The sequence below is a fragment of the Micrasema longulum genome, unplaced genomic scaffold (genome assembly GCF_059751315.1).
Source record: "Micrasema longulum isolate JH-2025_06_02 unplaced genomic scaffold, ASM5975131v1 h1tg000214l, whole genome shotgun sequence".
NCBI classification, from domain to species: Eukaryota; Metazoa; Arthropoda; class Insecta; order Trichoptera; family Brachycentridae; genus Micrasema; species Micrasema longulum.
The window spans coordinates 956,370-973,904 of record NW_028277419.1 but is presented as its reverse complement, the minus strand read 5'-3'; the positions used below and the strand labels follow the sequence as shown (position 1 = coordinate 973,904).

The window sequence follows — 17,535 nt, the reverse complement described above, 5'->3', positions numbered from 1 at the left end:
TATTTTGACTGCAATTCGAACGATGCCAAGGTTGGGTACCAAGCGAGGATGCCAAACTAGGAAAATTGTGCGAGTAGGTTAGTCGACCCGAGCCGGTGTCTGGATCAAACGTTCATTCCGTGGGGCGTGACCGTGGCAAATCAAAAATTGCCATAAATCTTCATTGAAATATCAAACCGTTCCCGCTACAGTCCTACGCATTGTGTAGCAGCCAGACGACTAATCAAACGCCTTGGCACTCAATCAAATGGGCATGAGAGGCATTTAACACGCGTGAAGGAGGGAAATTGATGTACCATCCTTTTGAGCGCGGTGGCTTTTAATTAGCACATCCGCGCCTTCCTCACCGGGACTTTACATTGTGTTGACATTTTAATTACGGGCCTAGCTCAAGTGGCTCAATGAAGTGCAGTAAACCCGACACTGCCCTGGGGCAACAGTGCAGAATGGACCAATCACCAGCTTCAAGTCGACGACAATCGGTAGTTAAATCTCCCCTGGCAATTAAGTCTATGATGAACAGCAATTAAGGAACATCTTCTTCCACAGTAGCGAGGAGCTGTCGAGCGGTAATTTGATGTTTGAATGGACTCCTCTTGAAATAAAGACCATTAGGATAATTAAAACACGAAGTGTTCTGTTTTATGGGAACATTTTAAGCAATTACGTGATATTATTTTATTAAAAATTAATTACTTGCTCAAAGTGATGTACCTAATTTAAAATACGCATGAAGGTCAAATGTATGTTTTGGCGACGGTGTTTTTTGTATCTGTCCGGAATTTTTTTTTAAAGACAAAAAGGAAAATTTTACGAAGATATGATTGAGAACATAAGAGCAAATACAAGTCAAAACTAGTAAAAAATATTGGCAATGTAACATAGAATACAACGCTAAATAAATTATCGTGAAACTTCGGCAATATCCAGAAAATATCCATGTCCTCAAAGAGACTTTTAGAAAACATATTTGCAACGCTCAATGAAATTACAATTATAATAAAATTAAATTCATATTAATAGCATTAAGTATCAAGTTATTAGTCTTAAATATTTGAGTTGCTTTAAGAAACTGGAATTGTGATGAGCGCATAGCAACATTTAGATAAAAATAATATTGATCCTTTTTAAAATTAAAGATTTTTCATAACGGATAATATAAAAATGACTGCCGCATCCTTGCATCAGGTGCACATTATTTTAATATACAGCTAAATAAATATTGTTAGCTCTTCGTAACAAACCCAAGAGTCGTAGCGCCTTAAAGGATTTTATCTTGTACACGTAAATATAATATAATCTTTAGATTGATAATACAAAAGTATTGCTTCTTGTTTAATCTAGTGTAAAGCAATACTATCGAAGTTTTCTCTCCACAAAGGAAACTGGATAGTTTAAGAAACAATCAACGCCGTTGGCTGTTTAAAACAGTTCAGATTCAAATATGAAATCGTTGTAGCATAAGGGATTCTCTGATATTGAGATTACACTAAATATATCACGGACGATTACATAGCAGATTTCAAAGGACGAAGGATTATGTCATATCAATGCTAAAATTATTAACCAAGGTTTAAATACGGACAATTAGAATATCTGTTTAGGAAACGATGGTGTATTTTCAACAGTACGAAATAAGTCCCGAGTAAAATATGACCATATCAAAACATGTACCCACAAAATGACGACATTCATAATCCAGTTTTATGATTCGACATAGCAATGTAAATAATTTCACCGCGACGCCGACGTGACATTTAAATAAAATACAAGAAAGACGATATCTTTCCATCAGTGATAAGAGTTTTATGCACCACTTGACAGAGAAGGTTGTTGGATAGTGTTGTAAGTATTGAGCTTGTAGTGCTAGTAGAAAATCTTTAGAAACAAAATGGAGCTTGCAGTTGACACGCGATACTCACGAAATCACAGTAATTTATTTAAGAAGCATTTGTGTTTTACTTTTACCAAACAACGCAAACGTAGAAGCGCAGTATCACTTCCCTTCGCATACTAGTTATTTATTATCACGGGATGCATTAGATTACACAGGGCGAACATAAAGTATCATGCACTGATAAGCGAGGAAAGCAAGTATCACCGGGGAAATGAGGTCAAGTTAAAAAGACCCGAAAGGAACCCCAAGTTGGGGAAAATGCAGGAATAAGAATGGGTAAACGGATAACATTCCTGATGTAAGATAACTCGAGAAAAAATAACAAAATGTTATAAAGAAGGGGAAAAAACATTTCTTTTCCGGAGCGGAAATAGCGGTGCTTAAAATAAACAAAGGATTGAACAATAAATTACCATGCCTTAAGAGACATATTTATAATTAAATATAATTAATAAATCTAAATTATTATTTTATTTTTTTTAAACATTTTTTTTGTACCACAGCAGGCCAGGAGGCCTAATTACAGTGGTTTATTACATCATAGAGCACCCAGGCTTGAGAAAAATTACATACATAAAATTACATTACGCCCCTTAATTAATTTAAAAATAAATTAAGACTCATTCTTTCTGGCTGCAATACGATCCCACTTGCTATTTAATGATGCTCACACTAAAGCTAGGGTTTCCTAGGACAGCGGTGCCCACATCTTAACGGCCGTAGTGAATGGTGATGCGGTGGACAGCCGTCGTAACGACGACTTGTAAGTGGTCTCCTAGGGAAACGGTGTTAAATGGTGTTGATAACACCGTTTTCCTAGGAATCCACACTCTAGTCACCGTTACGACGGCTATCTACCGCATCACCGTTCACTACGGCCGTTAAAATATGGGCACCGCTGTCCTAGGAAAAAAGTAGTTTTTTTTTAAATATTTTTTTTATACATTTTCAAGAAACTTCGCCGAACAATTAAAAGCATTAATTTTCACCGCGCGTAAGAATAAATTATTTATATCGAATTTCCCGTAGGGTTGAACTTCCTCATTCAGTAATTAACTAATAATTTGTATAGAATATGTTTTGTAAAAATTTTAATCGAATAAAATGTTAAAATCAGGCATACAGTTGTTCTGATTAATATTGGGGAAGAAAAAGGGGACTTACCGTTCTTTCCGTTGGGGCTGTAGGGGTCGTAGCTGCCCGATGACATAGGGGATGAGTAGCCGTTTGACAGGTGCGTGTAGGAGTGCGAGGGCGGGCCTGGCGAGGGGGTGAGGGGGGCGGGGGACGCGCCCGCCGCCATCCAGTCGTCGGGGCGCGGCCGCTTGCCGCCCACGCCGCTGAAGGCTCCGCGGCCCGACGTGGACGGCGCGCCGTGCTCGGGCTCCGCCTTGACGGCGCCTAGCGCCAGCGCGGGGTACAGCAGCTCGTGCTTCACGTCCATGGGGGCGCACCGCGTTACCGCCGCATGGCGCCCGCTCGACCGGGCCTTCTGGAACACAAGACAATACTGTTAACATTAGCAACAGTCATCGAGCGGAGGCAATACTGCTGACTACTTTACGAGGCATCAAATCCTCGTGATCCTCGACCTCATGAATTAATTGGAGATATTCTAAAGCAGAACGAAAATCGTTTAATAAAGAAATATGGAAATTTAGGATAAACTAATAAGAGGGTTAAAATCCTGTATACCTCTGAAAGCGTCTTTTTGGTCTGCTGGTTAGCACGTTTGCCTACTTTTTATTTACATTTAAATGAAGATTGAATTGTCACTATCGATATTTTAAAAATATATACATACACATACATAAATATATGTTTTGTTTTACAAAAAAATGATAAGATTTTGTATTAATATACCTAGAAAATGTCTATATACGCCTTAATTTCTCAAACTGATTGGTTTAGGTACGTAGGAAGAAACTGCTTTAAGGCTGTAGTCTGGTAAAACGCACGCAAAACGAGGAAATCATACGATTTTGCCATTTTGAGAGAAATGTTTTTTTTTTAATCGCGCAATAATAAAAAAAAGAAAACATAAATAAAAAAAAATATATTTTTTTAAAGGTATTCGTGTTAAAAAAATTATGTAACTAAAATATAATTACTTTTAGACCGGCAGGTTACGCCATTTCAAATTTAGACTAAACTAAGGTATCTGGGATCTCAATATGGACTAAGTATCGAACTAAAATTTGTTATAGTAATTTGAAGATAATAAATTGAATATGAAAGTGGCCGAAGCAAAATTTTATTTTTTGTTTAAAAAAAAATTGAAGCATTTAAAATCACATACATTTTTGGGACATTTTCCTTTATTTCTAGGTAAAATTATGCCTTCGGTAATAATTAAAAAAATATATTTATTGAAATATTTTAGTTGAAACCTTTTTTTATAGAATTGTATTCTCTTTTTTTTTTTTTAAAGAAGATAATTCTGGTTGTATTATTCAATATATAACAATATCTTATTTACGTTATTATGACCTTCATACCTGCGCTTATCGGTACCGGTACGACAGCTTACAGAAATGTAGTAAAAGCAATAAGGTTACTTCACCTTTAAAATGACAGTTTATATTTATTCACCTGCAATGAGCTCGATTCTAGAATTTTGTAATATATTTTTTAAGCCAATCAACAGGCTTATGAAACCCCTTATGGTTTGGCATTAATGATATATAATGCATTGAATTAACTTGACCTAAACAATCTTAGAATCTATTTAAATGTACAATAGGTAAAGGGTATAGTCATGGTGTGATCTAGGCAGACTTGGCAAGTGTGTATCTCAAGTCAGGAATGATAACACCGCTTGCTTCTTAAATACTTGTCTTGGCTGTAGGAACACTTCGACAGTACTGTTTTGTGAGATTTTGTTAACTGCTCTGAGGGTCCTTGGCAGAGGGGAAAATAATCCGACGTTGGTTCTAAAATTTCCCACTGCAAAGACAGCATTGGTACGCAAGTTACGGTGAGGCACGTAAAGGTTAATCTGAGCAAGGATATCATGGGCATCTTTATAGTTAGATATTATTTTGTGCAAAAATCAACCTTCTGAATTCTAAACAGAACATGCGAAAGTATTCTAGATGACGTTCCGTGGCGCAGTTGGTAAGACGGCTAACTGTGAGACTGGCGTTGTGGGTTCGATTCCCACCAGTTGCAAGAAAGAAATCCAATAAATATTTTTATCTCAATTGGTCTGGGTGTTGTGGTGTATTTTTCATTGCTTCCTTCCATATTCTCTCTTTCCTACCTGCTGACAAGCCTTTGAAATAGAGGCTTAACGGGTCATTCTATTTAAAAAAAACTAAAAATATAAGAGTATTTAATCCATTTCTAGATATTAACGATTGATACAATTAACGTTGAACCGATTCGACCCTAATTATATGAATATTATAAAAAGAAGACAATTTTATTTTATTGAATTCATAAAATAAGTATTATACTTTTATACATGTAAAAGTCATTAATGTTATTTTTAAGGGTAACATACAAATGCTTACTCAGAGCTATAAAAGAAAGTATTTTTAGGAAGGTTAAATTATTTTCTTTAGTTTATCACTGTTTTTAGTTTTTTTTTCTATATATTGATATATTTAACACGGCCATTAATTTATTTAAAAATAAATTAAGAATATTTTTTTCTGGCTGCGATACGATCCCACTTGCTATTTAATGATGCTCACACTTACACACACCTGAACACTTACTCTCACACATAAACACACAAAGACACCTCTACAATTACTCTTATACAAATAAACATAAACACACCCTTTTGTTGTACCACAATGTAATATGTATGATTTTTATTTAGAAACATCGCTGATCTGTCTTTAAACCGTATTTTTTTCATGTTATTATATCATTGTCGACTGTTTGTTTCTGTAAAATAAATAAAAAAATTTCCCAGTTAAAAAACCAATGTATGTGCGTAATGGGTCCTTCATGTCGTGTTATGACAATAATAAATCAAGAAGGATAATGAGAACAAATTTTGTCCTTAATGATATATTTTTGTTAGACTCGAATGTTCCTTCATTGTGTCCGTTTAGTGTAATTAGTTGCTGACGCTGACCAGATGGTTTTTAGGGAAAAACTAAAAAATCGGCTATTTATAAAAAGACAACGAATGGAAGGCAAACCTACATTTTTTGTTCTTTCAATGCCCGAAAATATTTTATAAAGATTATTGGAGACATTTATTATTTACATAAATATATTGAATAGAACAAAATGCAATTACGCCCGCAGCTTATTTATCTATCAAAATAAATACACATCCAACAAATATTACAAACGATTTCAATAAATAAAATGAAAATAAAACTTTCGTCTAGTTTGAAAAAAAAATTAAAGCGCAAATACTTTAAATAAAGTAAAAAGATATGTACAGATTATTTAAAAAACAAAAAAAAAAAAAAACATCACAAATGACAACATTGTTGCCTATTGTAGGTAAAACCTTCGGATATAGGAAACTTTACGAAGAGAGTTGCAAAACCTGCAAAATAGTGAACGTTGAAAGATGGAGTAGGTAGAAAAGACTATTTTGCAACCACGTTGAGGGGATGGATTGAGGGAGGAATCCCAAGATCTTGATACACGAGACTCCGGAGGGTTGTCGACCACCAGTAGCTCAATTACAAATAACTATCGCTAACTATGCTAAGCATTTGAGCGATCAGTAATCGAAGTCATAAGTGTGTAATCTCTAAGTCAACGCTCGTGTCGGTTTGTTTTTTGTTTTCCTCGTAAATAAATACAGTTCACCTGCGAAAAATCGGTGTTTACTATAAAAAATAATACAATATATTGCATTTGCAAAATAGTAAAGAGTATCTGATACAAACAAGTGAAAATTAAATTACAAATTCTACAGTGACTGCTTTTCTTGACATTTGGCTTGCCAACCGCCGGCTAAATGCAATAAATAGCACGATAAAGAATAAAAATAGTAGTTTTGGAATATTTTCCATATTTACAATAGTGACATTCAAATATGTGATTGCGCAGCAAGATTATACGTCACGAAACGTAAATATTTTGACATTTAATATTAGGTGTTCACGGATGTTTCATTGTGATCGCGAAAATGATAAATTACCATGGTGAAAAATTGTTATCACGTCGCTTATTAGCACGTCGATAGTTATTTGTGATTGAGCCACAGGACGACTACCAAAGAGGCGGAGAGAAAGTTGGACGTCTGCGTCACAGGACTATGATCGATATTATGACTGAACAGTTAACAAGATCTATAAAAAGAAGAAGACTGGATAAGGACAGAATATAATTTTTGAGAATGGAATATAAAGATTTATGGAGCAAATGTTAATCTTAAAATATACGGAAAACTAGGAAGACCGACAAAGACGTGGCACGATAAAATTTAATAAATCCTTAAAAAAGTCTACATACAAAATACAAAAGTATAAAAATGTCTGAATAATCGGCGTGCGTGCATAAAACGATGCATTATTGTAGAGGGAACGGGGTCTGCATGTAAGAATATAAGGGGCTGTGGTGTTGTATACTCTCTGCCTACTACGGGCGTGATGTTCGTTTATTTGAAAACGGAAAACAAAACAAATTTCTACATTGAATATGTTTATGCATTTTTTAATTATTTTTTTTCCTTACACCACAATTGGCCAGTAAGGCTCAATTACGGCGGTGAATTACAGCACGAACACTCATATTTGAGAAAAAAAATAAAAATTTAGTGGTGTTATTACCGGGAACCGGACCCGAAACCTTCCGTGCGTGAGTCAACTGTCTTAGCCATTACACTACGGAGATGGCCCATTTAATTTTTTTAAACATGTATCGATTTATTTTGAAGAAGGGTTAAATTTACTTGTCAAGTCAACACATACATAGACACACTCGACGTTCTGTTGATTAAGTTTTACTTAGATTACAAAGAAAACATATTTTCTTCATTCATTTGGAGAAAAATCTCTTGTAAGTTTGTGCGAGGGAAGATCTAGCATAAAAATACATAGATTACACAAAATTGTTTCGAAGAAATAAGATGACAAAAAAATATGACGAAAATACTGTCGAAAAACGAAACAGAACGAAGTATTATTATATATGGTGGATTTTTTTTACGACCGCTTCTGTTTATGGCGGCAAAGATGATTTTACAAAAGTATAATAATTCATACGCCGAAAAAACATTATGCCACTGAGAAAGAATTTTTATACGCAAATAGTTACGTTATCAGCTACCAGCAGGATCGTTCCAGAAATATCTATGTAATAACTTAGATATAATTTCACTTAATATATATTTTAAAAAGCATTTTCCCAAGAAAATCCCGAGATATATAAACAGCAAAAAACATTTGTTTCTTTATGTTACGACCAGTGATAGTGAATTTGTTGAGCCTTTTGTTTTGATATTATCTGTTGGCATCGAAACTGGGAAAACGTGGCAAATTTTGAACCAAAAAAAATGTATTACAGACTATTTTTTCGCATGCATCAGTGCATCCGTCATATTACGAACGAGTATAGGTACTCCCACAAACAGTGCACATGGTAAAAATAAATCTTTAATTAATACGTTGGAAGCACGATCGTCCAAGTAGATGAACGAACATAATTATTTAAAAGATTCATCCCGACTATCCCAACAGAGGTATGAGGTTTATCTCAGATTTTACTATCCACATTGCTACGTTTTGATTGCATTATTGCACCTGTAAAAGTAACTCCAGTTTACTATGTTTGTTTTCCTTTTTGCTAATGGAATTCTGGTGTTTCTATTCTTCGTTTACTCTCCGAGATATTAAACTGAATCTGATTAATTAAGAGCACTTTTATGTGAGACAAAAGATTTTTAAATGAAGTGCGCTGTAAAGATATAAAATTTAAGAAAGAGCGAGTTAATTATAACTAGATATAATAAAGGTGAAACGTGATATTTAGGAACAAAGATATTGTTGTAAAAATAAAGATTTATAAGAATATAATAATGACGCTGCATTAGCGCGACCAGGTAGAGAAGTAACACTTAAACTGACCGTAAAACATTGGAAGCAGAGAAGAGACCAACTAAAATTATCAAGAGTAGAACGATTCGTTAGAATTACATGAAAATAATGAAGCGAAAAATCGTAAAGAAGATAAACTTTTGCTAAATTAAAGAATAATAATCCCACACCATAATTCATCTCTGGCGTTTAACGAGAGCAAACGCGAGCAAAGTAGCGAAATGGCGAGAATTAAGGGACGTAATATGCAGCTCGCGAGACTTGTTTTATGGGTACGCTTATCTGAACAACTATCGCGTAAAATTGCAGGTAACGAAATTAGGTACGACGAATATACGGAGTCCAATCGACCGATCCCATTCTTGGCACGTCTCGAAAGAAAATCAACGCGGACGTATTGAGGATTATCTCGCGGTATATTTAGCCGGGGATAATAAGACCGTATCTGTATGTAAATTGCAACCAGTAAAAGAGCAGTGTGAGGTACAAGGTAAAGAAGATGGACATTGTGAGCCCTCGGCCGCGAGCTCGATCCGGTATCATCTCTGACTGCCGCCTGCCGCCTGCCGCCTGCCGCACGGAGTATGGCACTGGAGATGGCGGTAACAAACATGGACTGATGGCTCGGTAAAGAGGGAATTATGCAAATCCGCGCAGTTTCCACTGTTCATCTCTATTTTGCATGCTACAACCGAGAACCGTCTGCTTTGTCGAATATTTGGTACAAGGTAATAATGTCGGGTTATTTGTAGTTTTATTCGCGTGTATAAACAGAACGTAACAAAAAACAACGCCATTTTGTGCATATCTTTCTGCGCAGCGACTTCCTTTGTCACGGACTCGAACGTTTTATTGCTCAATTCACGTTTCGGTCAGAAACTTTACTACAAATTTTATGTTGAGTATGTTACCTATTTGAACAAAATGAGTAATTCAACATGAACAATAAATTTGCATTTGTATTAACCAAACCGTAAAGTTAACAACGTTAGGAAACGAAAAAGCAAACATACATAGAATAACTATTTGAGTACGTTGTTTTAGGTTACAAAATTCATTATCATCACCAAACCCTTATCCGTAACCGGTGGTACATAGGAAACTGCATTGTTAAATCAAATATAGCGTATCTCGAACATCTGGTATGGAAATGTATGCTCAGTTTTACGCTTATTAAGATTATGATTACTTAAGGGTAAAACCACCTTTAAAAACAAATATTTAATTACATAATGGCTTATATTTCCAAATAAGGAATAAATTAAAAATACTTGGTTCATTTCCACTTATTTATGTGACGAATTAGCGTCTTCAGCCTCTAATAGGTATCTTCAGACTCATGTACTAGACCGGTGAAAGTATACAACGCATTTTAAATTATGATTTATATGCAAATATAAGTTATTATATAAATACAATAGAATTATATTAAAGATTGTCAATAAATAACGTAAATATTTAATGTCAACCTTCTTGGTAATCGAATCCGGGACCTTGAGCAAGGTAAGCGAACGGGCCAATCACTACACTACTAGGCGGACGTTTTTCCACTCGATATAATTTAACCGCGTTTTCACCTGAGAGCAGCTATCGAGTCTAAAACACTCGTCCAGGATTTTGGTTCGATTTCACACACAAAACTGTATTCTACATTCGCCCGGATAAAGACAGTTATGTTGGTTTAATTTGTAGCGACTGAAAGAAATATTTGTATAAATGTTGCATTGAAATAATGATTTCAACTTTCGTTAAATTTAAAAATTGTAGAGAAGTAAAGATTATTTTTAAAAGATTGAAAAAAGAAAAAACTAACAATAGCTATGGTAAATAGTTTCATCTAAAGCGGAATTGAGATGACATTATACGAGTATGACATAATAAATTTACATCTAACCTGAAATTTTATGTAGCATGTTTACGATTCAAATTTAAATGCATTTTTAAATAACCACAACATCAAAATCAAAATAAACATCAAAATCATTAACATTTTAATTTACATTTTGTGAATTTTTAGGCAACACAAAATTTTTAAATTATACGTATTTGAAAAACAGTGCACTTGTCACAAGTAACTCTATTTTACGAGTAGTATGATAATTATTTAAACTTAAATGAAGACAAACGTCAATTTACTTTTTTATTCGTCAAAAAAGACGACGAAGAAACATTCGGAAAAAGATAATACAAAGGGAATTGTTTAAAGATGTCACGAGAAAATTTTAAAAACTGGGGCAACAAATGGATACCAAAACTATTATTATGTCAACATCCTGTTAGTATTTTTGTTTTGATAAAAACATGTATTGGAAAGCGCTTTTCAAATTTTGATAGTAAACATCTTAAAACAATGTCGGCTGCTTTTGTTTCACCCCACGAAAATACACGAAACTGTGGTGAAATACTGATATATAAATGAAATAAACTAGATGGATTTTTTAAGAGTAAATGCAATTCTAGGCACAAACAGGGATTATGACTTATGACCTGCAAGTAATCACTTTACTCGTTATGTAATATTAAGGATTTCAAGTTTTTTTTTTATTGAAATATTTTTTAATTCATCCATCCGTTGATTTTTAGGTAAAAAAATGTTGAAACATGAAAGTATTCTAAATCTAGTAACCGGTTCTAGAAAAAAATTAAAAAGTGATTCATGTATGGCCACATCAAAAAAGGTTTCAGCACTTTTCCTTAACAAATATCAACGGATTGAAGAATTTACAAAATAAGATATATCAAATATAGGCGGAAGAATTTATGTTATACAGTGTGTAAAGTGATCATTTGTACGAGCCAATGGCAGTTGTCAACCCTAGGAAAAGAATAGTTTTTTTTTATTTATGTTCTTCATCTCTATTGTAATGCATTTAAATTTGACGAATTCCCTGGGTGGAAAAATCCAGAACTTTCTACAAACATTTGGACGTTCTCAAAATAAAGATGAAACATTCTGAAACATGTACCTGAAATCTGATACACACAAAGGAGCTTATCTCTGGCAATATTCAGGAGGAAATCCTCGAACTACTTTATTTAAGAAAACGAAAAGGACACGTGACTGGCTATAAGTGCAGCCGAGTGCACGTGTGTTCGCCGGGATATCGCGGGAAAACTATTGCAAACATAGAGGGGTTTACCCGTATTTAAGGCTCTCGGGAAGGTTGCCCCTAAGGGTGGAGAGGGGATACGTAGAAGGAAGGGATGCAAGTAGTAATTAAAATGCACTTAGGTGCATTATTAAATCCTGAGTTGTAAATAACTTAATTAAGTTTCTTTCATGAGTTTTCCCTTATTAAAATATTAGCCACAGAAAACGTTGCATTCGTTTTTTTTTATTTGAAATTTATTTATTTATAAACCCTTACGGATTACATTCATTCAACCAAATATTTTTTCTTTTCTAAATTCGCATTCTGTTGTTAGTGATAATAATTTTAACATCTTTTGTAAAGGTTGTTTAAGTCTTTTGTTTAGTTTTGTCTGGTAGTTTATTGTATAATTTCAGTCTCTGGTTTATTAGTCTCGACCGTCCTTGTCTCATTTTAGAATGTTGTCCATGATATTGTTCTGATATTCTCGTATTGTGTCCATGTTTACTTATTTTTTTTTCAAGTTTTAGTTCTTCTTTAGTTTATAACACCAATAAAATGTAACAAGCGTCCAATAGGTATAAGTATAAAAAAATAAAACACAAAGTCATAAGACGGGTATTAATTTATGGTATAATTAAAAATAAATATCATACTTGTTTTTATAAATATTTTGAGGGCATATCCATAATCTTTGACGCTAAGTTCTAAATTGAATACCAGTGAACGCTTATAAAGATTAATATTTATTTTAATAAGATTTGAGAAGTGAATATAGAAGTCTGTAAGTTTCAAAAGCTCATGACCAGTCATTGCACGTAGATTTTTTTTAAAGTAACATAACCTTAAAGTAATTATTAAAGGCAGTCAGTGACAGATACTCTCCTCTAAATTCTTCTCTAGCATATTCCTATATCGATATTTTTTTTATATTTCCTGAAATATCTTTTATATAAGTTTAAGAAAATTGTCAAATAACGTACTACGTGTACTGTACGAAAACAATGTTAAATACCCTAAAAAACGAATGATGGTTCAAAGAGGACTGAATAAACATTAAACGCCTCCGAGAGTTTACAGGAAAAAATGTAGAATATTCGGAGTGTAAATATTTGCGAGAAATATGAACAGGGTAAAGAAACAAAGCCTTCAGGGACGGTGTCGTACCGGGGTAATCGAGTCAAATAGACCGGATAGCCCCATGTCACGTTTTGCCCCGTAAGTTCCATTTACGCCACCCCAGAGGAAATGGAAAGCTCTAGTCTTCCCAGCGGGAGTTCGGAACTATTAGGGCCAAGGCCCGTGTTTACTTCTTTCGATGCTGAAATGCTTAATGTGTCCCAGAAAACAATGCCCGTAACTGGGTTTCGGAGGCTCATAGATATTGGACGATTAAGGAAAATAAACTAAAACGAACGAAAATAAACATGTCAGAAGCAATGTAAGGAGGAAGATAAAACAAATTACGTATCTTGCGGAATTACAGTAAATAAACTTAAAATAAACAAATAATAGCACAATAATACGATTAATTTTTAACGCAAATAAACGAAAAATTTTAAAAAAATCTATATTTTATCAAAATTTAAAAATATATTTGAAAATATGAGGATCCCCTTAGGACGAAAATGTGGTCTAAACTGTCAAAACATTAATTTACAAACGTTACGACCTGTTGAAATTGGCTGGTTTAAGTGATCACTTTTCATCCTGTATAACATTAATCTTAATAAAGGCTCTTTTTTAAATTATTTCTTATTTTGTCGGCTTTTTTTATGGTAGTTATCAAAAAGTTGGATTTTTTACCCAAAGGCGATACATACACAAATCAGTAAAAAAAGTCATTTGAATACGAAGTCTATTGTTTAATTAATTTAGAAAAAAACGGGAACTGGCTTGTAAGACTGCGAAATTATGTACATTCATCATTTTTAGTGAAAAACAAAACTGAATAAAGGATATTATGCTTTAACGCGGGTATTTTACTTGGAAAATAAATATGAGTTTCCACGGCAGATTATTGCGTATTATTGTTATAACCGTTCATTACAGTAATGGATAACACTTATATGAAACTATTTCTCTTCGATTTATCACGATACCTTGAGTAATCTCGTTCCGTCGGATAACTACTCAAGTACAAATGAGAAAAGTGAAGTTCTTTTCTTATCGATACAATATAATGGAACAACACAACACAGCGTGTAACGAAGCATCCACAAGGCAACTTGAAAACCATTTTATTGGTTGACTCTAGAACTGAGTGGTATTAGAATATTGTAGGAATAATACATGGTCAGGATGGCAATACTTTAGCAATGTAGTTTGTAGAACAACGGAAAAAACTTGCTTTGTTAGAAATGCTGATATTGACGATGTAGCTCTTTCATATTATCTCGTAAGCGTTACGTATGAAACCGCTTAATTAATATACGTAGAAGAGGACTTAAAGAAAACAAAAATTCCTACAAAATTAATTTCAAAATGAAAATTAAAAAACACTAAACAAACATGAGTTTTCAGGCCAAGAGCTCTGTGTTGAGATACAACATAATGGTAAATGGAAGCATGCATATTATAAGAATATAAAAATTAAAATAATTACATACACATAAATTTCAATAAACATCTGGGCAACACGCTTCATAGTATAAATATATATGCAATGTCTAACAGCAGTCTTTTGCAATAGTTTCTTCCCTTAGACAAAATCCAAAACTTCTCCTAAAAATGGCTTTTGTTTTGGAGAACTTAATATGTCCATTCATTGTATAAAACCTAAATTCACAACATGCAATATGACAATAATTAATTGGGTATTCATCTTATTCTATAAATACGATGATATAAGTATTGATTAATCAATTAATTAATTTACTTATTGACAGTTCATTACACATTTTTAAAGAAATAAGTATAAACTCCATGGGACTAAAAGTCCTGTGTTGATGATCTATCTCGCAATATGTTCACTAGACTGTCCAAAACCTATTGATAATATAGACATATTGTTTCAGATTGAGTCTTTTGTTGTTAAAATATAACTATTTGCATTCCTATCCACTTTCATTGAGTAGTAAATAAACCAGTATTAGAAAATAAGAACCATTTGTTGTTTATGACCGATTTTTAAAAAGCTTTTAACTTATCGAATAGACATTATTCTAAATACCCAACATACGTAAAGACGCTAATCTCAATTAAAAAAACTCCCGATTCAAGGTGACCTTAAACATAAGTAAAACAAATAATACATTTGAAAAAGTAAATATTTGTTGGTACATATCCTTGAGTGTATTAACGGTACATACGCTAAGTATAAGAATCGGAAAAATAGGACAAGAGCAAATAAGTAAATAACATATAGGTAATAAGATTAATGAGATGTGTTTCTTGGTCTGCAGGACCAAGTGTTTTGATATCGAGTTGCATTAATGGAACGAGAAAAACCGGTTTCAGAAAATTGCATCAAGATGATAGCCTACATTACCAGTTCAAGTTCTCAGTGAGTGAGGAGAAAATTACATTTAATTATCCCAGTTACCGAGATGGGAAGAAAGTCGATCAAACAATAATTCGAACCAAACACGACATGAATACTAATGAAAAATGATTGGAATACGCGGTGTTAGATAAAGGAGAACTCTGCTTCCTATAAACGATGATAAATTAGTATGGAAAACCATTTTGGCACCCAAAACAGAACTCAGAGAATTGAGCATGACGGTCTAAAAGTGGACCCAGGAAAAGATGTAACAGGACTGGAATACTACGCATATGATGTGTGGAATATAATGCATATGATTTAATATTATAGCATTCTAGAAAGATATGTTGAAGAAAAAAAACAGCATGCTAAAGCTGAATTTTTACCTGCAATTGTAAGAAAAATCATTTTCATATTTTTGACATAATATATTTATGTTCAAAATAAAAAAAAATGGAAACCTTTTATGCTCTGCATGGGATTATATATCAACAAACGTGGTGATCCCGTGGTAGTATTGTGGACTCACGGGCCAAAGGTCCGAGGTTCAAATCCCACTCTACCACAACTCGATTTCCATTTTTCCAGCACAAGTTATTTGCTACTTTTAGGAAATGGTCTGAAAATTTAAATATTTAAGTAAATAATAAGAACTCAAGTATTTTTCTTTACAATAAAAAAAAACAATCTAAATGTTATTAAACGCAGGTAAGTATGTAAAACAAAATTTATTTACAATAACATGTATATACTATGGTGTTAAGGCTGATAAATAAATGTATGATGCAACTAAAAAAATAGCATTCTAGAAAGATATGATATTTAATCCAGAATGCAGTTTTAGGAAAATAAATAGGAGAAAAAAACAGAACGCTATAGTTGAATTGTCAATTGTAATTGTAAGAAAACGCGTTTTCATAATTTTGACATAAAATTATATTTTTGCTCTTGCTAAAAGATTATCCGTACATTCAAAAAGGTACAAATGAAAGCTTTAGGTAAGTAAACAGGTATTTAATTATGTAACCTTCGAATTGTTTTATCAAACGTAACATTGCAGTTGTACTTGACGCTGAAACTGAATTATCCAAGTGAAAAATAAAAGCGATTTAATTAGTTGCATTATACATTTAATTATCAGCATTAACACCATGTTATAAATATATTTATGTATTATTCTTATTTTTAGAGGTAAGAATATGTTATTAATATATATATGAAAAGGAATTTTGTATTATGTACTTACCTGCATTAAAATATATATATAGTGTGTTTTAGTTTATACATAATCCCACACCAAGCGTAAGAGGTTTTTTTTTGTTTTTATTTTGAATTCGTTTTTTTTTGTACTTTTTTCTAAATATGTATTGCTTATGTAAACATTGCAACTGTTTATAAAACATATCAAATAAATAATAATAAAAAACCCGAAATAATTACAAGTTCTCCTACGTATGCTATATTTTACCTCAATTGTCTTCTGTGGCGAAGAATTTGATAGGAACTAGATTACGCAACTATGCATAGTAACATATTATATTACAACATATATGAAAAACATAAATAGTAGGTTTAAACAGACAGTAAAATTAAGCGTAATATTGTCACAGGGTTGTTATTTTTTAAAGTAATCATCTAAATACCCTATTAAAAACACGCAAATGATTTTTTTAAAGGGGGATTTTTTTTGTTCATCGTACTAGAAAAAAAAGGGGTGCTTTGATCCACTAATTTCGTATTACTAGTCACCAGTTCAATTTATTCCAGGGATTAAGCTTAAAAATTTTATAAATAATTGCTGTAATGTAAAAATGTAGTCGAGTAGACTAATTTGTCGCGATCGTAGAAAAACGACGGTTGTGCGAAAAATGCGACATTGACTTTCTTTTATATTTGATCCTGAAAAGGTTTTATAAAGATTGAATTTTCAAATTAAAATTAAAATTTGTATCACTAACCCAAGAATCAAAGGATACACTTTTGTACTTATAGAGTTGAGGCAAAGTGGCTTTTTTTAAACTTGTGATATCACGTAAAGTTTAA

At 33.0% G+C, this 17,535-nt stretch overlaps 1 protein-coding gene across 1 annotated transcript in view; it reads right to left on the bottom strand.

Annotated features, from left to right (window-relative positions):
• Positions 1 to 17,535, bottom strand: part of LOC148283666 (ecdysone receptor-like) — a gene marked incomplete at its 3' end in the record, with an annotated part of 719,211 nt that overhangs the window by 277,224 nt on the left and 424,452 nt on the right. The window contains exon 5 of the mRNA XM_088243474.1: positions 3,062 to 3,386. Within this exon, the coding sequence (XP_088099600.1) occupies positions 3,062 to 3,341 (280 nt within the window). The remainder of the gene's footprint in view (positions 1 to 3,061; positions 3,387 to 17,535) is intronic.